The 22,361-nt window shown below is 48.0% G+C and overlaps 9 protein-coding genes across 9 annotated transcripts; 4 read left to right on the top strand and 5 right to left on the bottom strand.

The window, feature by feature from the left end:
* Positions 1 to 254: 254 nt before the first annotated feature.
* On the top strand, positions 255 to 1,452 carry E1B28_007134 (uncharacterized protein; the record flags this gene model as incomplete). The annotated part of the gene is made up of 10 exons (XM_043151848.1): positions 255 to 386; positions 453 to 485; positions 540 to 556; positions 628 to 699; positions 757 to 800; positions 857 to 915; positions 973 to 1,047; positions 1,125 to 1,167; positions 1,225 to 1,254; positions 1,307 to 1,452. 10 exons carry the CDS (start codon positions 255 to 257, stop codon positions 1,450 to 1,452), a joined length of 651 nt encoding a protein of 216 aa, XP_043009928.1.
* A 281-nt stretch (positions 1,453 to 1,733) lies between these two features.
* On the bottom strand, positions 1,734 to 5,440 carry E1B28_007135 (uncharacterized protein; the record flags this gene model as incomplete). The annotated part of the gene is made up of 8 exons (XM_043151849.1): positions 4,558 to 5,440; positions 3,382 to 4,498; positions 3,057 to 3,316; positions 2,906 to 3,001; positions 2,494 to 2,847; positions 2,361 to 2,433; positions 2,252 to 2,307; positions 1,734 to 2,196 (listed from the first exon to the last, which is right to left on the bottom strand). Exons 1-8 carry the CDS (start codon positions 5,346 to 5,348, stop codon positions 1,734 to 1,736), a joined length of 3,210 nt encoding a protein of 1,069 aa, XP_043009929.1. The 5' UTR covers positions 5,349 to 5,440.
* A 739-nt stretch (positions 5,441 to 6,179) lies between these two features.
* On the top strand, positions 6,180 to 6,847 carry E1B28_007136 (uncharacterized protein). The gene is made up of 2 exons (XM_043151850.1): positions 6,180 to 6,329; positions 6,387 to 6,847. The coding sequence occupies exons 1-2, from the start codon at positions 6,209 to 6,211 to the stop codon at positions 6,617 to 6,619; spliced, it is 354 nt and encodes a 117-aa protein (XP_043009930.1). The 5' UTR covers positions 6,180 to 6,208; the 3' UTR covers positions 6,620 to 6,847.
* Positions 6,848 to 8,221: 1,374 nt separating this feature from the next.
* On the top strand, positions 8,222 to 9,973 carry E1B28_007137 (uncharacterized protein; the record flags this gene model as incomplete). The annotated part of the gene is made up of 10 exons (XM_043151851.1): positions 8,222 to 8,352; positions 8,405 to 8,486; positions 8,544 to 8,596; positions 8,652 to 8,765; positions 8,824 to 8,890; positions 8,964 to 9,053; positions 9,121 to 9,339; positions 9,389 to 9,410; positions 9,477 to 9,535; positions 9,596 to 9,973. 10 exons carry the CDS (start codon positions 8,222 to 8,224, stop codon positions 9,971 to 9,973), a joined length of 1,215 nt encoding a protein of 404 aa, XP_043009931.1.
* Positions 9,974 to 12,922: 2,949 nt separating this feature from the next.
* Positions 12,923 to 15,687, top strand: E1B28_007138 (uncharacterized protein; the record flags this gene model as incomplete). Its single annotated transcript, XM_043151852.1, has 6 exons — positions 12,923 to 13,346; positions 13,397 to 13,594; positions 13,648 to 13,708; positions 13,763 to 14,588; positions 14,651 to 14,748; positions 14,817 to 15,687. 6 exons carry the CDS (start codon positions 12,923 to 12,925, stop codon positions 15,685 to 15,687), a joined length of 2,478 nt encoding a protein of 825 aa, XP_043009932.1.
* A 1,074-nt stretch (positions 15,688 to 16,761) lies between these two features.
* Positions 16,762 to 17,586, bottom strand: E1B28_007139 (uncharacterized protein; the record flags this gene model as incomplete). Its single annotated transcript, XM_043151853.1, has 3 exons — positions 16,762 to 17,289; positions 17,347 to 17,495; positions 17,547 to 17,586. 3 exons carry the CDS (start codon positions 17,584 to 17,586, stop codon positions 16,762 to 16,764), a joined length of 717 nt encoding a protein of 238 aa, XP_043009933.1.
* Positions 17,587 to 17,804: 218 nt separating this feature from the next.
* E1B28_007140 (uncharacterized protein) lies at positions 17,805 to 17,975 on the bottom strand (the record flags this gene model as incomplete). The annotated part of the gene is made up of 1 exon (XM_043151854.1): positions 17,805 to 17,975. One exon carries the CDS (start codon positions 17,973 to 17,975, stop codon positions 17,805 to 17,807), a length of 171 nt encoding a protein of 56 aa, XP_043009934.1.
* A 45-nt stretch (positions 17,976 to 18,020) lies between these two features.
* Positions 18,021 to 19,177, bottom strand: E1B28_007141 (uncharacterized protein; the record flags this gene model as incomplete). Its single annotated transcript, XM_043151855.1, has 4 exons — positions 18,492 to 19,177; positions 18,384 to 18,439; positions 18,307 to 18,355; positions 18,021 to 18,248 (listed from the first exon to the last, which is right to left on the bottom strand). The coding sequence occupies exons 1-4, from the start codon at positions 19,074 to 19,076 to the stop codon at positions 18,021 to 18,023; spliced, it is 918 nt and encodes a 305-aa protein (XP_043009935.1). The 5' UTR covers positions 19,077 to 19,177.
* Positions 19,178 to 20,822: 1,645 nt separating this feature from the next.
* E1B28_007142 (uncharacterized protein) lies at positions 20,823 to 21,007 on the bottom strand (the record flags this gene model as incomplete). The annotated part of the gene is made up of 1 exon (XM_043151856.1): positions 20,823 to 21,007. A coding segment is annotated over one exon (185 nt), but the record flags the coding sequence as incomplete, so codon positions are not given.
* Between the last annotated feature and the right edge of the window lie 1,354 nt (positions 21,008 to 22,361).

The following is a 22,361-nucleotide window of genomic DNA, read 5'->3' on the forward strand; positions in this document are numbered from 1 at the left end:
AATACCTTCGCGCCCAATGTAGACTAAATCCGTGGAGTTTTGGTAGGATGATGGAATACTTTACGTTTTGTGTAGTTTCTTTTAGTTTCGTACACGCACACACACATACACTGTAGCGATGGTTAAGATAGTTAGGTTTTACCTGCATCTGGCACAATCGATCTTTTCATTTGCACTGGAATTATTTTTTCCTGGGAGTGAATTTTGCACGTGGCCCGGGCCAGCACTTCTCTCTCCAGGACCTTCTTGCTTGAATGGCGGAACCTCTGGTTACAGATCCAGAGAACCCTCCAAAAGGGCCTCGTACATTCCCGCCTCTCTATCAGGGCACGAGAAACCCTGGAGTCGATCGTCTTGCCTTCTTTCATATTCTTGAACGCCTCAAGGTCAGCCACTTCATTTGACCGCTCCAGCTGATCCTTTCTCATGTCGGATTCCTTGTGGTCACCAAGACTCAAAAACGGACAGGATGGGTGAGAAACAATGTGAGCTTTTTAGTACTTCTAATCGTGCAAGTTCGATCAACATGTATCATCTAGATATCAAACGCAGAGAGGTCAAACCGACCGGGAGCATCCCTCAAACTTGTGACAAAATGCTGATGTCTTGATTCAAAACTTTCCTCAGTATATCCGACCACATGTATAGAATGTCTATTCTGGCTTTGTGCGCTTCTGACCCGCATCTCGACATAGCAAAGTATGTTGGGCGTATTCGCGTTACCGTCATTACTCCCAACTGACTTCTTCTTGTTAGATCAGTCATGATGTGCGTTGTTCATGATCTGGCTGAAGCACAAGGTGTGGAAAAACCATTTCTGCCTTCATCAGCCCTGATCACAGAAAGGTTTTTTCAGTCGGAGACATCGCACCGCATGAAGGAATCAGTAAATCAGAAAAACGGCGACTCGAAGAAGTACGTAAAAGAGGTCCCTTCACCGCATATATCTAAAACTCGACGGTGGGGTCCTAGGAAGCGATGCACAACTTTGTACACGAGATGCTCCATAATAGCCCTGCTGCTCAACGGATAGAGGCTCTTTACAAGGCACGGTCACGGAACTTCACGACTTTTTTCGAACCGACCGGTTCTAACGTCCCCTCTTATTTTATTTCATTATACAGGAATACGAAGCCGGTGAAACCGCAGAGGCGCGATTCGTCAAAGGTTAGAAACCCTACCTCTCCTCATAATGATGTATTTTATGCACAACGCCCTATCTAGATCTAGACAGGTTTGAGATGGCAACGCAAGGTACCGTCCCTCTTTTTGGTCTTCTTATCTACAAATTTACTCTTTCATCAAGCTCTCGAATACGAGAGGACTTCGGGTTCGAGGACATTACAACCCTTCTTCGACAGTGCCGCTCTACCTGACCTAAAGCATCCAGAAGTCAGGGAGTGGGGGAAAGACTTGTTAGATGAGCGGGATAAATGGCTTCCTATCGAGTAACTCTCGCGACATGAAAAAAAGCGAGGTCACTAACGTCAGATGAAATGATGAGGTTAATTTTGTGAAACTTCGTTCCTGATGTGTGAATAAACTCTGTTTTCATCGCGTGGTGAATTCAAGCCTCGAAAGGGGGCACCATGACTGTCATTTTCAGTATCCAATCAGTTACGTAGGTTTCCGGTATAACTTTGTAACATAAGATGGTACCCATGCTCCCGCAGTGCATCAGAACATGAGAGCGAAATTCGTCGAATGCTCAAGCGTCTGAAGGTGGCACTGTTTCAAGCATCATCTTCCCAGCTATCCGGTACGGGTCCAGTATCAACAGCAGTCGGCTGCACAGGTACCAAAACGTTAACGCTACCAACACTCCTCTGAGTCTGAGTCTGACTTGTACCGGCAGGAGGAGTGGCGGCTCGACTCGCAAGTTGTGTAATACGAACAGGACCTCCGAAAACAGCGGGAGGAGTGGGCATTGAACGAACTACACCTGCGTTGGAAGTGGTGGGTGCCTGAGCAGAACGAGAGACAACCGATGTCCACCCTTTTGTCGTCGACGAGGAGGTAGGAGTGACGGAACTGTTACCACCACCAGACGAGCTTGGTTTACGCAACGAAGTAACAGTACCCGCTCGAAGATCTCCGAGTTTTCCTAGACTGGCGCCAGATGGAGCAGAAGATGCGATGTGGGCTGAGAGAAGGGGTTGAGGAATCCGAGTATCAATTCGGCGGATTATTTGAACACTAGTTGGCAATTTTTTAAGATGGATGAAAAATCATAATGTCAGAACTTGCTTACCTGCGATGAGGTTCTTGATCGACCATCTGTGTATCGAGGCGATAAACCTGAGCCAACTGATGCAGCATTAGCATTAAAAACTACAGACAAAAAAATACAAATTGCTCACGTCATTCACGAACTTCCTCCTCTCGGGTGGCATATGGGGAAGAACTTGGGTCCTCTTCGCGGAATTTATGAATCTGGATACAAAAAAAAATCGTTAAGTATCCATGAGAACCGTTATCGAGGATGTCACTGACTCAGTAAATGCGCTCTCCACAACCAACAAGAACCTCGTATTCGCCTTTGCAAACGAAACCAACTCTTCATTATATGTGGTAGCGTTGCTAGACACACCTCGACCCTCCGTTTTGATTCCCAACGCATCCGCTAACCGAGCATTTCTCTGAGCAACACCACACTCGGTGGTACATTTCAGTGGTTGCCGTAGTCTACTTGATCCGTTTGGACTGAGAGTACTCTTTCCACAATGCACGGGTTGACGAATTCGCCCACAAGGACAAGTGACATCAACGAGAGATTGGCAAGGTTCTTCTTCGGGACAGGAAGCGGGAGCATGACAGAGTAACGTGCACGGGTGTTGTTCGGGTAGACTACGAGATGTGAAGGATGAGCAAGGGTCAAACTGGCTAAGTAGCGAAACCCACACACCATAACTTTCTGGACTTGCCGCACATTGATGCACACGATCCACAATCACCGGCATGGCACAAACGGTCACAGCGATGGAACCCACATCCCAAGAGTCTGTGAGGCAGGTGAGTAAGAAGCTGTAAACATAAACACACCGCTTCATGCTCACTTTCCGCATGAAGTACCACATCCGACTTTCTCCCTGCCTAGCGAGCACTTTACATTTCCTATCTCCTTCTTACCGCACGCACATCTCTTGGTCGTCAAAAACGGACAAGGGGGACATGGAATATCTTCCGGATGACATGTGTGAGGTGCCTTTTGATGACCACAGGGAGGCGGCGGTTGAGAACACGGGAACGAGCATTGGACGCGCGTTCCACAAGGGACGGGAGGTTCGAGTACGGTTTTCCCACAGGTACATATCAGCTAGAATAACAGAGCCAAAATTCAGTGAGCGTTTGAGAGTATTTTTTAATTCCACAAGCACACACCTCCTCGAATGAGCTCCTCAAACAGGGTTTACAAGGTCCTCTGTGATCCCTCTCTTCGCATTTGTGGTTTCCACACGTTAGAGTCTTCCCGCAAACTAGGTCACATTCGTGTAAAGTCCTGAGAGCGTCGTCCAACACCTCTTCGGCGACGCTAGCCTTCTTTTTGCCTTTACTCTTAGGCGCGGTAAACGATGCCATCGGACAACAGACGCGGTTACATCGGTGTCTCCCACAAGCACGAAGTAGTGAACAAGGTTTGTCGCATAAAACTTCCTTCTCCTTTCCTTTCTCGGTGTCTTGGCGGTCGGTAGCCCATAAATCGCCGCATTTGACGGTCTTCGTGGTACTGCCGCATCGACAGGGTCGAATAATCGCCACTGTGCACGGTGGACATGGTCCTGCATGACAAAGGCTCTGACACGGATGTTCGCATTGCGGGACCCCCTCCTTGACATGCGGTTTCTGACATGGTTCACCGCAAGTGGGTATTGGATCGGTACATTTCACTCGACCAGCGATGGGCTTCTTCCCACATGGACATGTCTGGACACGGTCAGGGGATAAGGGACAGTGATTGTATTGACCACTGGATGGATGGCAAACTTTGTCGCAGGCATGAATTCCGCAATCATAGAGTTTCCCGCATAAATTCCCGCAATCGAAGCCTCTCGCACTTTTGCTGTTGGTGTCTTCATCAACTGCTTCACCCTGCCAAATGTCGCCTTCTCCGCATTTTCCCTCCCTGCTCTGCTTGCCACACCAACAAGTGATAACTTCCTCCTCTCCGCACGGTAGACACTCGCCTAAATGACATTTCTGCTGACATTGATGCTTTCCGCAATTCAACGTTTTCAAGCAGGTTCCTCCACATGAGACGCTCGTTTCCTTCGTTCTTCCGTGTTGATCCTTATTTTCACCGCATTTGACGACGAGAACTTGTTGTCGGATACATCCACAAACAGTTTCCAAGGTCACTTTACAAGGAGGACACGGTCCAGGATGGCATAAGAGCGAACAGGGGTGTGAACATGAGTGTCGAGGACGTGAGCATGGGTTACCACAAGAATGAGGTGTCGCAAGTCGGTTGTTGGGCTGGGGCGTCGAGCCACAGAAACACCTAGAAAGAGGTATGGTAAACAAATGCTCCCGGAAGATCGAGGATGCAAACACACGTACCAGTAACCGTTCGTCAAAGTATTTCTCCTTCCTTGACACCCAGGACATCTCCACTCCCCACCTCTGTCCTCTTCACCTCTCGCTCTCCATGCGGCCTTCACATCGTTATAGCTCTTCTCTGACCATGATCGTATACATTTCAAATGAAAAGTTGTCCAGCAATACTGAGGCTCCGAGTCCTCAACATCCTTCCGTTCAGCTTTTTCTTCTGCAATGATTGGAGTAAGAGGAGAGCAACTCCATGTCGGTTGAGGAGGGTGAATAGAACTGAAGCAAATCGGGCAATCCGCATATGGTGGATTCCGGAGAGCACGAATGAGATTAGAAGTCAAATCGTCCTCTTTTGGATCAGGATCCCTACGATAGCGTTCTCGTCGGGGTTTAGAGGATGAGGTAGCAGTTGGAGTTGTGTCGTTGGGTGTAGTGAGTTCCCCTCCAAATTGGCCTTTACGACGACCTTGCCCGGGTGGGCGCTTTACCGCCGCCTGATCCTTCTCTTCAGAAACCTGAAAACGAGATTCTGAAGGCCCTCTTCCCTTCCCTAAATCGTTTTCTCCCTTTCGAGAAGTATCAGGCCCGCTCCCATCCGGACGTTTATTATGTCGTCTTGGAGGCCATCTACGTGGAGCTGGCTTTCCTGCATGGTTATCGGGAGTACTGGATACTCCGGCTGTGGCGTCTCCCGTGCTTGGACGCGGTTTATGGCGGTTAGGCTGTCGTGGTTGCCGAGGGTTTCGAGTAGGTTCAGCAACAGGATTTAGGATCGAGTTATTCGATCCTGATATGTCCATACACGAGAGGAAGGAGAGTTCAGAAATGAGGCGTGTACGAAGTAAGTTTATAGAAGCTAAGGTAAGATGAAGGGCTTTATCAAGAAGTTTTGGGATGAGTCAGCGCTTCTGCGCTTGGTTTCTGACTCCCCACTCTTCGCGATCGGAGCTCGCCGAGGCGGTGGACACGCATTTCGAGTCAGAAAAGTTCGCCTAGCTATCTGTAACCTTTCTGGCAGTGTCCGCGCTCGTTCAAGTGCGCGGAACAAGCCCAGTAAAACTACCGCTCAAGATTTAGTGTACTGAGGTTCAACATTGTTCCGGCGCTTCCTACGTGGACGGGAATTGGGAGTCGCCTCTGGTGGATGGACGTGATGCCAGAAAATTGGTGAAATTGCAAAAATAACCATTGATATTGTAGGTCGCGATTAAAACAAGGGTCATGGTCTAAGTTGTGAATAGAAAGAGCTGATCGCGAGAAAAGGAGACCGAGGGATCATGCCAAGAGTACAACCGTAGCCTGGCAGTTGGTGACTTGAGCTGCACATTGGATTAAATCGTATTCAACCGAGTAATGGCACGAATTCATTAACTTACTCACAGGACTTGAGGAGTGGAGGCCTGTGAAGCCGCGTTATTACAGTCAGGGTTACATGCAAACGCCGCAGGCTCGATCCTGAGGTGCCTTAGTCTTCATGTGGATGAGAATTGGTTACCAGAGCTTCCCTAGGCCATTGTGAGTAGACACAGCAGACAGATGAATAGCCATATTACTAGCTAGGGAAGCTAGTACGAAGTGGCGCTTCTGACGACATGAGAAGAAACAGCGGTGCGGCAAGGCGCGGGACGTGACACGACAGGTCGCAACGTGTGTGACAGAAATGTTTCTCCTTCGACGCGCACAAAATTCGATATGCACCATCTGCCGGTATCGTAGTTATACCGCAAAGGCAGCAGCAGCAGGGAGTCCTAGCGAGAGTTCTCAGAAACAAAGTCCTGCAGGTGAGTCAATTGCGCAGGTTTCCTATTCACGAGTAACCGCGTTATGGACCTTTTCAGCAACACCCAAATCATCCTGTGCCGCTGATACTGTTCTCACTGGCTTGAATTATCTAAAAGGGCAAGAAACCGTTCTCGCGAAACCAGATGAATGGTATCCAGATTGGTTATGGACTATCCTTGAACCGAAAAAACTGGAATATGACGGACCAGGCGGAAAGTATGAGCGAGCAGAAAGGAGAAAGGAAAACAAGCAGAGGATAAAAGAGAGAAATTTCATGCTGACACAGTAGAAGCGGTTGCTGGTTCTAGTATGATGTTCGGACTAAGGTGAGTAGTTTGCAGCCTGCTTTGGAAGTTCCTTAAGCCTTTCAGGTTTCTCATGGGTTGCCCATTTCCGCTATAGAGCTTGCGACCTTACTACCGCATTGTTATCCTACTGTCATACATCATTATCGTATAATCAAGTTGACGTTTTGGCTTTCACCACTCGCGAGCATCGGTCGATATCACAATACTTATCGATACCTGAAGGAATCTCGAGCACGACTATTCATTTGTGGGGAGTTGCTTTCAGGGCATCGGTCTTTTGTGGTAGGATCTTTCAGTCCTGAGAACTCAAAGCTCTTAACAAACAAGTCTCTTACGGAAGTCGAGGACGAGCGAACGCTTTAGAGTAAAAGGTGAGTGCTTCTTGACGTTTCAACTGATCCGTGACTGAATTCAGGGAAGAAATCACCTCTCATGTATCGTACTACACATATGTGGGCAAGAATGAAAGATTTTTTGGCAAAGCATGTGTAAGGACTGGTGAGTGGTCAATGTTGAATGCCAACTTCGAGTGCTAAGGGTTCAGACCAAGTCTACCGACGAGAAGGAATAATCCAGGCTGCGTGTTCGGGCTTGAGAGTACTTCTGCCTACATCTCGTCAATCAAAGAGGTGATTTGTCAGAGGAATAGGTGCTGAGTGACGGGTCATATCGAGAATCTAATGACCAAAGCAGAACCCTCCCCTTTGCAGTCGTAACACGGAAGATGGTTGCACGTTTGAGTGCACAGTCATTACTAAAGGACACCCTTTTATTATAGCTTTTCTCGTCATACCGGAATCCTATGGCGCGGCCGTTCCAAAAGGGACTGAAAGATTCAATCCTTTTATCAACGACTCGCGACAATGTGCCTTACTTGTCTCCCAAGTCCACTTTGCCGCCCTTTACGTTTAGTGGCATCCACGGAATATCAACGAGACGGTAAGTAATCATTTACTCCTTGCAGACGGTGGCGCCCCAAACAATAATTCGGTAAAATTGACATCAATATACAGAATCGGGTGTCATAGTGGAGGCTAAAAGTCTATCATCCAGTTCCTCATGTTTTCATGTGCGCGTTTAACAAAATTGACGGTGGAATCCACTGATTCTCGACCTTGATAGATGATGATGCGGGCATCCATTTTTCATTCCCTTTGGATGCATTTTGTTTGACACTCAGCCACGAAATTTCTTAGATCACCCTGAGGGTCTAGGCCGGGCTACTCGCGAATAATCAGTACCTCTAAATTTAGGATTCAAGTAACTCAGTGGAAAAGTTTATCGCCCCATTTCTCACCGTTGGCAGGGTTGACGTCTGACAAAATCCAATCCTGTTTCATTCTCATTCAAAGTCTTCTCTTCAATTACTTACGAGACTATACAAAGTCTACTGTATATGAAGAAGCTTTTACCCTTAAGTCTCGCCGCTCTCCGCCCTCCTCCGCTTCCCGCCCTTCTCTCCCACTCATGTTCGTTCCAAGGGCAGAAGCGTCATCGAAGGGATTGCGTCTGGGGTACGTTACTCAACGTTTGAATCTCACTATCTAACGCGTTCGGTGCACAGGGACCTCTTTTTCTATGTCATGGCATATCTGAGTGTGGCATCCTGCACTATTATCATCCTCACCGCCATCCTCCTCTCTCTCCATCCCCTGTCTAAGCAAAAAACGGACAGAGTCAGTTTTCGGCTTATGTTATATGCGTTAGCTGGAAGGTAAAGACCTCTTTCAATTTGACGGCCCAGCTAAACTGAACGTACGGTTCAGCGTTGTCTATTCTACCGCTACAGTTATAGCGATACGTGTCCATGGCCAAACGGCGTGTCGTGTCTCAGGATCGTTCTCAGTAGTGAGCCATGTTACCTGTCAGGCGGGACTCGTTGACGGTCTTGTAACATTCGGACAGTTTGCCTTGCAGATATCGTCCTTCTTTTTTTTCTGCATCGGACTCAACCTTCAGTATGTGTGCCCATCTTTTCCTCTGAATAAGTATATGTATCTGATATTCAGGTAGACTGGTCATGATATATGGAATTGATGGCACAAGGGCAGAAAAATATTACTTCTGGGGGAGTCTATGTTTGGCGATAGTGCTGGGAGTTCTGACTTTTGAATCCAAACAATTAGTGTGAGCGGCCACCCATTATCTCTAGATCTTTTTGAATAACACTATAACACAATCACAGATATAGTACTACTCAATCTGTTTGCTATTACCACGATTCCAACCCTGTCAGAGGCTTGTGGTGGCGAGTAAGTGTTTGGCTCTCGTCCAGGTCGTTTCCGAAGCCGCGGCACGATCTCATGCTCAAGACTGTTCACACAGATCTGGACGCAGAACCTCTGGAACTTCGCTACTATGGCTGGAGAATTCGTTACATTTACTTCGGTAGTCGTATACATGATTCGTGTCAAGGTAAGTCATTACAAGAACATTTCCTTTCTGCCGTTTTCGTGTCTTATTAGCACTATCTTTTCCCCAGGTCTTCAACTCAGGTCCCCATCGCGGAAGTAATACGACAACTTCAACGCAATCGCAGAGAATCTCAGCATCACGCTACTACCGCAAGCCTTTTGGACCTAAGCAGTACCGGAACGTCGTGCTACGTATCGCACTCTATCCACTCTCATCGCTAGCCACATCGGGAATCATGGCTATCGGGACCGTCTACCGTCCAACCAAAGGAATAGCAAGCTCTTCGGTAAGCAGGACTTGACATGTTTTCCTATGACACCACTAAAGTGTCTCAGGATTTGAAAGTTATGAGCGCCCGTGAGTGTTTTCTAGTCGTTTACTGCACCAAAGTATTCGCCAGTGTCTGACCTGATATCTGCGCAGTTCGCATCGTTTACCAGGCTCGTGGTGCAGTTTATGCTCTGGTTGCTGCTGCGGACCCTGTATGTCTTTGTGATATCGAACGTCAAACCCACTTTAATTTTTTTACCGCCCTATCCTAGGCAATCACTCAAGGCCTGAAAGTGCTATACGGACACTACGTACGGGGTCAGACATCTTCATCCTCAAACGGTGTCGGAATTGTTGCTGTTCATTCGGTCGTTGCTCGTCCCTCAGATGGTATCGAACTGGAGGAGTTGGCTCATTCAAAGAACGAGATTTTACGTCGGCCATCCTTTCGCGAATCTAAAACCGACCTCACTCTTCCTTCAATACCGAGACCAGCTGTGTTGTCCGCTCACGGTGCTCAGGTCACCACCAGTTGGAGCTATACTTGCACATCGACGAACACGACGAACACGATCAGGGACGCGATCGGTGGATCCCAAATCGGCTCAGACGGCGTTCAGTTCTCGTACCCAGAGCTAAGGCAGTTGTAAGAAGCAGAACCCATTGTTTCCCCCTCTCCACCCACCTCTCCCCTTGGAAAGGGAGCCACGAGATGAAATGTTGTATCACGGTGCCTATCATCATACCAGCCTATCATAAATTCTGCTAGTCGCGTGTACGCGTTTTACCGTCGGTATAATATCTCTTACGGTAAACAACGTCTCCGAACCACTCGCCCAGAAACTTGTCAACGCCCAGTCGATAATTGCTTCTATCATACTCCTGCATCGGATTCAAGTGCGTCTTCATCCCGGGTCGACGACCGACCTATCATGGGTCCTCGTGGGGTTGGCACAGACGCGGCACCCGTTTGGCGAATGTCCACATCTCCCCGAAAAATAAGTGGCGCCAGGTGTGCCCTGGCAACCGCCGAGCATCCCCATTGATCCCTACAAACTCCACCAATACCAGTTCTTCCACCCTATTTGAATCGACATCTAGAAACACCGACAAAGATATCGCCAGAGGAATTTTGTGTCCGAGTTTCTCTGATTCTGTCCGAGTTCGCACAAATCTCGGATGGCGTCTGTACATCTCATTGGGTCTCATTGGGTACGTCAACCACCCAGTGTCAGGTTGATAATCAACCTACCATCAACCAAAGTTTGGCTTCACGTTCACAGAGGATCCGTCCATCTTCGCTTGACTTTCCCCCAACTTCCTCCCTCATGTCGACGATGGACTCAGATCGATATTTTTCACTGCTCCAAGTCAGGAATGTGAATGTTCTAGTATTCCCTATTGTGACGATGTTGGTTAGTCTTCATAAATCACAGTCATATTGTCGTCGCTAACGAACGAGGAATAGGTACTGTGTATCATTTACGGTCTGCTTCTTTTCTTTCGGTTTGTCCAACCCTTCAGTTAACGTTTCTTCAGGTTTCTATATCACGCTTTTTGTTCTTTGCGTACGTGTACTCTGCATTGCCTCACTAGTCATGATTCTCTTCGTGGTATCGACCACCATGGTTGTTGTAGAGACACGACGCACTCAAAACCACCATATAGTGAGTGAAGTGCCTTGCTTGAGTCTATACTTCGAGCTCAAAAGAAGCGTAATCTAGCGTGTTCAATTTAATCCCTCCTGTTCAGGCCAAGTAAGTTTGCGTCGAAAGGGTAGGAATTAAAACATGTCCGTGTATATACCATGCGAGCTGAAGGGGTTTTAGAGGGTTGCCGCGGACTTTTGTGGTAGAACGGAAATACCTGGAGTAGATGGGTTTCATAAGTCCCTGCATAGTATCTCTCGAGGGGAAGCGATTGGTATAATAGTGGTTGTGCGTGGCTCGGAAATCGCTGACTGGGATAATCGGGATGAGTGCGTGCTAGACAGCCTCAGCTGACACAGAGATGCATACCCGAGCCTCACACTCCGCGCGTAACGGCGTTTCCTCAGGTGGTTTGCAGGTGGTTCTAAACTCTAGCAAGGTTTCAATCCCTTGCAACCTAGCGGGAGGTACGAGCACCGACTTCGGTCGGCCCAGCTGCTGGCAGCGGGGACAGCTAGGCGTCTGCTCACCTCTGTCATTTGACAACGCTCCAAAAAAAAAAAAAAAAAAAAAAAAGATACTCGGGATGAGCGTAATTGACGGGATTCAAAGATAAGATAAGAGATTAGATCCTACAAACAAACGGCCAAATCGGGAAGAGGTTTCGAGGTCTCCGTTTCAGAGCAACACACCTTCGGTTCGTCTGTTCTCTCCATTACTCTTTTTCACCTTCCAGTGCTTTCCATCGACTCTCCATATCGCATTCTGGCATGATTTCCCCGCGAAATGACAGCGCTTTCTCTTGAAGCTCGCATGATTCTCACGTCGTCAACAGCGATCTGCAGCTTTGGCACTACCAGCAATACGCTTCTTCAAGGGACCCCCATGCTTCACCCTAGTTCGAATTCGTCGTATTTCTAAAGCCAGTTTATGCTCAAAAGTCGTATATGGCAGGCTACACTTCGTTGCGTCTTCACAGTGCTGGAGTTGCTCAAGAGAACGTGATGGCGGCGGCAGCTGGAGTCGTATGAAGGAACTGTTGAGAAATAGCGAATAAAGAGACCTGGTGGTATTCATGCAGTAAAAAGCAGGTATCTCGCCTTCTTGTTGTTCTGTGTTTCACGGGGGAACCAGTGGTTGTGCGACTGTGGAGACAAAGCTTTCAAGGATGTCTTCTCTATACTAGGACTGAAATCCGACGTTAATTCCATTCAAGCCTCGAACCGAACGCACGACGTACCAGTATTACTCGTTCAATGTCCTATGAACGCTTCGAGGCGTTCGATTACAGTCTTGAGGTACTCGCGTGGTACCCCTACTTGCATGTGGCATTCTCCATGTCTCTTCGTAAAACTCCACGATATCTCCTTGTGGTGGATAATTCGCATCGCGCGATGCTCCATAAAATTGTTGCCTTCTTCGATAGACACATTTTTGAGGAGATGTCTACTGTTTTCAACGCTCTTTTTGTGGCCTTGGGTATCAATGCCAGTTGCGAAAGCAAACAACGAGGCCAGTAGGTCTCTTGATGATCCTATACTACACGAATCGGTGAGTTGACATTTCAAGAAAATACTGAAATGTTCTAACCTCTATTATATATAGGAACAGGATAAAATAGCCAGTTACTGTCAGAGATACGATACAGCCTGAGTGAGGAACCTCGCTACATTCTCCGCACAAGGCTCCACTTATAAACGGGACTTTCGATGCAAGCTCGATGGACTAGGTAGCAGTGTGGCACGATGACTGAGGGTGCAATAGACCCAAGGTTGCAACGGGTGGCGTGACCTATGTCGAGCCAAACAACGCGACTACAAATCCCCGAACTCCCGTTGCCACACACAACACTCTGCCTTACCACAACAATTTCCACCTGCCTTCTTAGCCATTCTCGGTTTCATTTTATATACGCCCACTTCAAGTTTTCTTCTCTTCCTTACTAGGGTTATGGACGGGTGGAACTCGTCCGCAGTCGTTAACGGTCATATTTGGTCGTCCGAGAACCCTCTTCAGCTTTCACAAACTTCTTCCTCTCAGTATCCCCAACAGCACCAGCCGCTCGATACTTCTCGTTATGGACAGATAACCGATCCTTCGTACACATCTCTCACCCCTTGGAACCCCGCCGGCCACTGGCCTCAAGAGGCGCCATTCTTCCAATTCCTCGGGTTTTCTACTACGCCCTCCACTTCCGTTACCGACGCAGGAACTCCTCATATTCAAGGCGATTCATACTTCTCAGCACTCCCTCAAGGCTCTCAAGGAAATGTCTCGGATGAGAGTCAAGCCACGCTGTTCGACATCCAACAACCCACGTCAACTCTCTGGCGTCCCACATCCAGCCCAGAAGAACTAACGGCTTCATCAAAAGGCACGATATATCAGTGTCGGTTGAATCCATTGCTAACGTTTCGCAACCAGGCTTTAATACCCTTCATCAATATCCCGACGGACGGATCCTTCAACAGATGCACATTGATCACTTATCTGGGCTTCCATTCAACCTTCAGACTCCTCCGCCTCAGTCACAGCCATCCCAACTTCACGATGGACGTGCTCAAAGGCCGCTCTATCAATCAACCCCAGTTCATGATCAAGGATTAACTTTAACAGTAGATTGTATGAAGCTCAATCATTATTAACCGATCGTGCCGCTCACGTTTAGCTCCCAGCACGATCAAATATTCAACAGGACCTTCAAGGATTCGATGCCCCGGTCATCCACGATCACGCGCAAGTCGCTGTATCTTCTGCACATCCTCCACCTCTCCAACCTCACGTTTCTAGTTTAAACCCTGTCGCAAAGGCGTTATCCAGGACAGGGACTCCCTGGACCCACGAACAATCCCCAACACCGGTACCCGAGTCTTCCGCGCATGTAGGTTACCTCCAACCTGTGGTGCCTCAGACACACCCTGTCGCGAAAACGTCATTTGATGTTTCATTGACACAAAGAAGCCGAGCCCCTGCGCCGATGCAGCTACCTTACCCTTCAGTGTCGCCAGCGGACATGCCACTTCCACTTCCACAGTTGAAGTCTACAAACTCTGATAGTTCACAATCGAGACCTCTGCCGGAAATAAGCACATCCTCATACCACCCCGAGCCTTCCACGGGTGTCTCACTGTCGTCGAACATGGCAAACCGTCCACTGCCTTCATCCATGTTCGGTAGCTTCAACAGTCACGATACCTCCGAAGCCACCTTGGTTCACAGCTATACCTTTCCCGACAGCAAACCAGCTCCTGAAAAAGAATCCAAGGCGAAACAAGTCAAACAAAACGGTATCAGAAAGGCAGTTGCTAGTATCAAGACCCAGTCTCGCCCTTCCACTTCGACGCGGAAAGCTGTCGACAAGGCTCAGTCACCGGCCATACAATTGACTACTGGTAGCCGTAAAAGAGTTCGACAGGAAAAAGGGGATAACGATAATGTCGGATCGAACTTGGCTTCCGGGTCGAACTTAGTTCAACGCCAGAAGCGCCCTCGCTACGTGCTTCAAGCGCCGAAAGTTCAGAAGGACCTTAATGGTCACGACTTGGCACTAAATTCAGCCGTTGTAGAACTTTTCCGTGATATTGCGCGCACTTACATGCCGTTGAACAGAGTGCTGGTGAGTTACCTCCCTTGACACAAAAATTATTTAGAGACCAACGTAGAATGTTAATTCAACAGGGTTGCTTGATGGCCTGTGGTCTATGTGGCGATAAATGTAGCCAACCCAAGATAACAGCGGTACGAAATGTACCGTACTGCCTCGACCATCTAGTCTCGTAAGTTTGTCGCCTTTGTTCTGGTGGATTAGCACTGATTGAGGAGACATCGTCCTACGGGTTCACAGAACGGTTCATTCAATGAGACAGGCTACTACTATACCCTCGCGTTTGCGCGCCTTGGTTACGGAAGGACGTTATCAACATCGTTACCCCATGCAAATGCTTGAAAAACAGCTTTTTACGGCTAATGGAACTTTGTATCTTGTGGGGTTTCTTGGCTTCTTCACCATCCACTCTCGAGTAGTCAAGGCCACTCAAGAAAAGTTCTATTTTGTCGAAGTACCAATGTATATCTCTTGGTATCTCGATCTGGCAGCAGCCCAAGGCCCGGACCCACCACTCCCGGACGAGGAGTGGGGACCTCGTGAGGAGATTTGCAGTTGGGATTTGACAAACCCAAGTCCTGCATCTGTGCTAGCTCAACTGCACTCCTTTTCTGGTGTAGATCAGGTAGAAACGACGTCCGCCTCCAATTCTATTTTGAATATTTCTATTACTCCCTCGAGGGTAGGAAGTGGCACAGCGTCTGGAGTCGTTGCCTCAGGGCATACACCCGTGGCAGTTGCCAATAATGAGCTTCAGACCTCCAGGTCGTCAGGTGCTCCACAAGCAGCCAAAGAGGTCGAGCAAGGTGTTTGGGACCAACCGGGACCTGCTGTTGCGACCGCCACCGCCGGAGGAATAAGGACGGTTAAGAACCCTTCGAACTTGGCAGTGGAAGCAGTAGAGCCCGACAACACCGTTAATGCTACAGCAGAAGTCGGGGAATTATCCCCACTTTCACCCATCCTTCCGCCTTTGCAAGATGCCTCTGATGTTCTGGTAGAGGCGGACCAAATACTAAATGAAGAGGTCTTCCGCTCGGAGCCGCTCGAGGAACTTCTACGACTTGAGGTCCTGCCCTTTTTGGTCGATACTCTGTCTGCCGACACCTAATTTTAATCAAGTTGCTTTTTGTTTTCCTTGCTTCTTTCATTCCGAATGTTTCCGCCCATCCGTTTCTTGCTTTCTCTGCTTTCCGTCTACATCATTTGCTATCATCGCGTAAACTCAATCCGCTATGTATCGTTATCCTTTTAGCTCTCACCTCATGTATTCTCTTTTCCATTTCACTTCGTTATTCTCTCCTATGATTCTCCGTTCATTTGTTTGCTTCCATGCTATCGTCTGTGTATCGCTGTGTTCGCTTGCACCCTTACCTCATCATGTTTATCGTGGTTGTCGGTCTGTTGGTTAGGCGTCAGGTTACTCCCCCCTCCAATAATGTTCAAATTTGTCAGAAACACGCAGCTTGATACCGCTGACGCGCTCACGACACTGTCGAGGACCCCAGTTTTCAGCAAACCACTTCCATCTCGGCTCTCTCGTCAAGAAGGCCAAGCGGTGCTCGAAGAAGCTTGTACGACCAATTCTGATTCTGGACAAGGGTGAAGTTCCGCCGAATGTCCGTTCGTCTGGAACATCAAACGTACCTTACAGGATTCATCATCTCGCGGAGAGGGTCATGCAGATGCAGTAGCTTGTTGCGAACCAATCGCCGGTCGAGGGAGTGGAGCGCCACGGTGTGGATGAAATTCCCTGGCTGACGTTGACATTTCAACTTGAATAGCTTATCTTTTAATAGCACTTAAGCTGGTACTGGGTTTCATGCAGGTGTCGGGCGCAACTGATTCAGAATGATCATTAGTATTCCATTATACTTAGAATGGGAAGCCACAATCAATAGATTTTCGTTGATGAGATCTCGATACAAGGTAGCACTTCTTTCCACCGGGCAGCATCACCACCATCCGAACAGCTCCACCAACAACCTTCTCTGAAAACAAAAGGATGAGGTTCTGTTCAAGACTCGCTCTTGTTCTCCGTTCTCTGGGCCTTTTTAGTCGGCACCGCACTGCGCACTTCGCCATCTGCCAGCCACTTGAGGTCCCATTGGGCATATGCATATATACGGGTGGCGTGAACTGGAACCGCGAGGATACCCTGGCTGTTCTATCTCTCAAGGATCTGCTAGAAACGAGCAATGTAGATTTCGTATAATTCGAGGGAAAACAGGGATCTCGGCCAATGGAAACAAGAATCCTGTGTACGAGGTTGCTGAGGTTCCTTCTCAAGTTTTTGGTACGCTTGTTTGAGGTCCAGAAACAATGCAAGCGGAGTTACGAAGTCTTCATACTCTTCATAGATACTCCGAAGATTTCTCACGAGTGTCCACATCAAGTGCCTGTCAATGATGTCCACCCTCTGGTCCACTTTATCCTGAAAGTACTCCCATCCCTCGTAAAGCTTACATAGCTCAGCCTGCTTGTTCGGCGTCAATACCCCGTAGATGGGCGACGGAAAACAATGATAGAGAAACCATAGATAGATCCATGCTACGGACTCCACATCATGGTAGTAGTTGAAGATGACACGTGTGTCAACGTCTACTGAGAGCGGCAATGTCGCAAAGGAACCAGTCCAGGGGTAAGGTGAGTCTTCGAAGGTGTATAGATATGTGCCCCTGGCATATTCGACGGCCATAAAGTCCTTTGTTCCCTAGGAAGACGGATATGGGTTAGAGGGCGAAGACAGGAAGGAGGCGAGGGAGCGAACCGTGATGGGATCATGAACCGTACAACTTGATTCATGCTTTCCGAAGTCTACATCGGACACTTTGCCTTGCTTCAGATCGACGTGGAACAGGGTGTTTCCAGGGCTGATGTCACGATGGACATACCCAGCCAAGCGCAGGTAGAAGAGACCTGAAAATCTTTAGGAATGAGCTACAATGCCAAATTTGACGATGAACTAACCTCGGAGAACATCTTTCATGCATTTGACAAAATGCAGCATGTCACCCAATTCATATACACTCTCGCAGACCTCCTTCACCAGACGGCACGTTTCCGTACCTTAAACTGACGAGGATCAACCTTATACGGGTCGGGTACAAGAAGATCTTGGTCCTGAAGGTGATCTACCACGCCACCCTTTTGCGAGGACAGGGTGACGACCAGCAGCGCGTTGATAATTAGGGGGAAGCACAGTGACATCATCACCCTCAGTGTTTGTCACGGGCCTATTGTGAGGAAGAAGGGCTTTGCGTCCTCCGCATGCTTGGTAAATGTGCCATTTTTCTTGTTCTCCTCGTCAACCTTGGCCAATTTCTCGAATACATCGTCCAAGATTTCCTTCTCGAGCTTGGCATCCTTGTATGGCCAAACGTCGGTGAGCACATACATCGAACCAGATGGCCCGGCCTGAGTGACCTCTGTTACTTTCCAGACTCACGTCGCTCGGGAGACGAGACGATATGCTGACGATTTGGAGATCGGCTTTCCGATAGTCTGAAATGTTCTGCGACCGATCTTGTACTCGTAAGCGATGGTATTCGAGCCGTTCACCGTTTTCGAAAGACGCGTTACCGTAGGATCCCAACCAAGCTGCTCCTGACTGCCAAATGTTACGGCCAACAGGAACTTAATGAACGGTTGTGGCTCCTGAACCTCATTTAGCTTCATGCATATCAGTCAGGGCAGAATGCGGACCTCATGGTAGTTGAATTTCTCACACTTGACAATGTGCGATCGGCAGAAGAGCCAAACCTGCATTGTCGTCGCCTCTATATGGTGAACCCAAATATGAATCACCTGGTCGGATCGTCGTACATGATTTCATTGGCTGCGAAGAGAAGTTTCTTCTCATCCTGAGAAAAAGGGAGTTAACCATGGAAACAGAGGAGGTGCCACGAGCCTTACATCCTCAGCTGTGGCCTGCGTGTCGTGGAGATATAGTTCCCCCAATACAGATACATTGTGAGCCGCATGAGAGTATGGTCCTTCGTTTTCTTCGTCTGGTTGTATATTGTTGTCGGCATTTTTGTTGGCTGTGCGTTCTAAGCGGCGAAGCTGAATTTTTGTGTCTTTGCTAACACATCGCACATTGGAGAAGTGTCGATATCCCATAGTGTCGAACTCGCCCGCTTTCGCACCACAGGACTCGGCGACCTTTGCCACGGCCGAAGCGACTTTGAAGAGAGGTGCGAACGTCTCGTTCTCGTTCTCATTCTCATTCTTGTTCTTGTTTCTCATTCCCTTTCCAATGCAAAGATCACGCCAACCATTCTCGAACAGGACATTGTCGTCCCTCAACTTTTCTACTATGCTTTCCACCAATGTATCGTCAAGGAAACGAAAGTATGTTTGGAAAAAGTCGGCATTCGAACATTCGATGGGTTCAGAAGTATGGTCCCGGCGAAGCATGGTTCGTTGTTCATCAAGTGTGGAGGCGGCACAGTGACATGTCACAACTAGGGGGTTCTTCCAGTGGATCCAACAGTCCATGTACTACTACTAGTCTTAGAGGAATTACAGTAGCATCTGTCAGGTGTGGTTATAATTTGGGTCGTTTGAACCTGGGACCTGCTTCCAATGTTGGATTTGGAAATGGTTGTGGTCGGCCTACTGGGAATGGAAACGGGTATGCTCATGGGTATGAGTTTGGTGTGGACGTTATGGACGAGAAGAGACTTCCGGGTAATGAGCAAGGTGCTAATGCCTACATGGACGATGCAGGTGTGGGAATCGCGGCAATATTCTATTCTTTTGCATGACTAACATAAACCCTTGTCGCGATTCAACACACATGAGCCTCTTTCTCTTTTTCTTTATCTTGCCCTCTTCGCCCGGAATCAAAATAATCATCTCTAGAAGACCGGTGGCGATCTCGACGACTAGTGTGCTCTTCCGTCTGTGCACAATCGTCCTCCCCATCTCTCCCGCTACCATGTTCACCACTTTTCCTTCCTCTCTTCCCTTCAATTCTCCCTCCTTCCCACTCAAGATGACAAGGCAGACACGACCCTACAGCCTGGCTCATCAAATCTCACGTTATATATGGCCGTCATCGCCGTCGAGGAGTTGGCGTACCAAATCCTTTGGCGGACAAGGCTTCTGTCAAGTCATGAGTCTGATGTGGGTGGTCTCAAGCTGGAACGGACGATAATCGTGTCATCCTCCTTCGATTCGAACAAGACATTGTCCTTTGTTCTTGAATAGACTCGTCCAATTAACAATAGCGCTCGTTGGGAGGACCTGGTTGGCTTGCTCACAATGGAGACTCGGACGAGATGGATGATGTCTTTGGGACAGGCATCAAAAAATGGATATGCGTTTGGGCTGGGGAACGTGTTGCAAGAGAGTGTAGTTTTTTTGGTCTTGTACGGCTTTAAGCCGAGCTGGTGAGCTCATCGTTCTCGTCTTCTCTTTTACTAGTTGAACTCACAGAAATGTCAGTCCCACCCCCCAATTTCTCAGAAACGAGATCTCACGTCCTCCACTCGCTCTGTTTGGTACCATTCAGAAGCTCCATCCTTGAATGCTGAAGCTAGTGCAGAGCAGCAGCGTTGCTAGCGTTGTTCAGAGTTCAAGATATAGAAGTACCCCATACGCCACCGCTCACATCATATCGTGAACTTCTTGGACTGGTTCTAGTTCCGCTGACGTTGGCTCATGCTCAAACGATACATCTCATTCAAAGGAGCACGGGAATACTTTTTCGATAGATACAGAAATAAGCGAAGGCACCCCTAAGCCCCAACACCGGTACCGTCATCTACATCTATTGAGCCAAAAGTTATTACACGCTCTTTGCTGCCATCTTTGCCCTCGCATGGCAGCCCCCTGGTAGTTTAGGCGGGTCGCCGACAAATCTTTGGTTGATTTATTGCTCTTGGGTCCGGTAATTGCAAACCGTCGCGCCAGACTTCCGAGAACTTACCGATCCATGTAAGTAATTTCATGTTTCGCGTTTGTGCAGCGTACAAATGCTAATCTTCCAATTTCCAGTCGGTTGTTATAACGAATGATTATGAAAACAACAGTGGTAAGTACTTCGAAGGTACTCCACTCTATAAGATGAGGTTGCATCCGTTGGAAGCTACTTATATACTGCTGAAATACCTGAACCTCGATAGCTTCTCCCATGTGGGTAAAAAGTGTCAACGTATCGTGCCTTTCGAAAAAGTAATCGAACCATGAAAGGCGACATCGACTACCCTACCTTGTTGGGTATACGCCGAGTGTGTTGGATCATGCAGACTCCATATCATCTGGAGAGTGAGATGTGTTTGTGGGTGCTGCGATTGTACAAATAAATTTACCGTGAATGGACATATAAAAGTATTGGAAATTGGAAGGTTTACCTCCGGTCTCATGGAACAGCAAATCGAGTGAGAAAGAATCATCTGCATCTTCGGGACTTTCGAGACTTTCATCTAATCGATAAACATACGAATAAGGAACGAGCGTGACAGAAAGGAGAAAATCATTCATTCACCGGTTACCTGATGCCAATCGTAACCGCTTGAGTCGAGTACTGCTGTACCGGCGACAATAAGCATCAGTTCAGATTATAAGTTAGAACTTGAAGTGAGTAAAGCTCACATCGCAAGTCATCGTGGACCATTGGCAATGGTGGATCTCCCGATCCTACGGGAACCATTTCGTCCTGCTCTAGATCTGTTCGAAAAAATTATCGCATCAGAAGGAGGATGATTGGATCTGAGGTTAGTCTGAGTACCTTGAAAGCGGTTCTCGGGAGGTACAATCCGAAAGGTGGACCATCCGAAGTGTTGTGCAAAGTCCGTAGTTTTGGGGTTAAATCCATTTGCAATTTGGTAGTCATGCATGTGTTTGTAGGTCCTGGTAGGCCAGGAGTGTTGAAAGCAAGTTATTTTGAGGGAGAGCTTGAAGGGAAGGCCAAGGTATTTGCACATTTCGCGTGAGAGCGGAGTTTGACCAGTTGGGTCAAACGACCAATAATAGACGGGATGAGAGGAAGGAAGGGCAAACATGTAAATGGGTGGAGAGAGTTGGCGTTGTTGATGTTTGCGTTTGGATTTCTGAAGTGTGCCCGTGAGCTCGAGGTAAGGGACGAGGAGCTCTGACAACATTAGTTTGTGATCGGCCAGTGTTCAATAATTACTCACTGTAGTTGGAAAGGTCTTCATCAATCGAGATGTTGTGAGCGTGGAAAACACCCAACGCTTGCGAGAGCCAGGCGATTGGTTCGTTGGCAGATTCTACTCCTATCTTGCGCCGTTTGTCTCTGAGATGGAACCTAAAAATAGATCAGTTGATGAAGGTCAATTCGATAGAGAATTACCTTGTTGCTCCATCTAGTAGCATCTCTTGCCCTTTATCAAGACAATCTGTCCAACTCCACCACCGTACATTCTTGGAGAAAGCAATCGTTGAGTTTGTCAAACCAGAAATGACTTGAATATTGTTGGTTCCTGGGATATCGTCAAGTATTTCATATTGAGTACTATAAGCAAGCGCATAAAGAAGCCTCTGATCGTCTTCCTTGCTAGCGAAATATCGGATGGCAACATCGTCTTTCAGGAAATCCACATCGGAAGGAACCATAATACTGAAGTCTTCTTCCCGCCAAAAGCGACATTTCGGCCCAGCTAGTCCACGATAGAATCTTCCTTTGGTCGGATCCATCCACAGCTCGTTTCTTGCACATCCCAAGCTACCCTATATCATTGTTTGGTTGACAGTGGCTATCAGGGCTACACTGTTCACTTACTCTCAGTAACTCAATATAGTATAACCCCACCGATC

This window comes from Marasmius oreades, chromosome 4 (assembly GCF_018924745.1).
Source record: "Marasmius oreades isolate 03SP1 chromosome 4, whole genome shotgun sequence".
In the NCBI taxonomy this organism is placed as follows: Eukaryota; Fungi; Basidiomycota; class Agaricomycetes; order Agaricales; family Marasmiaceae; genus Marasmius; species Marasmius oreades.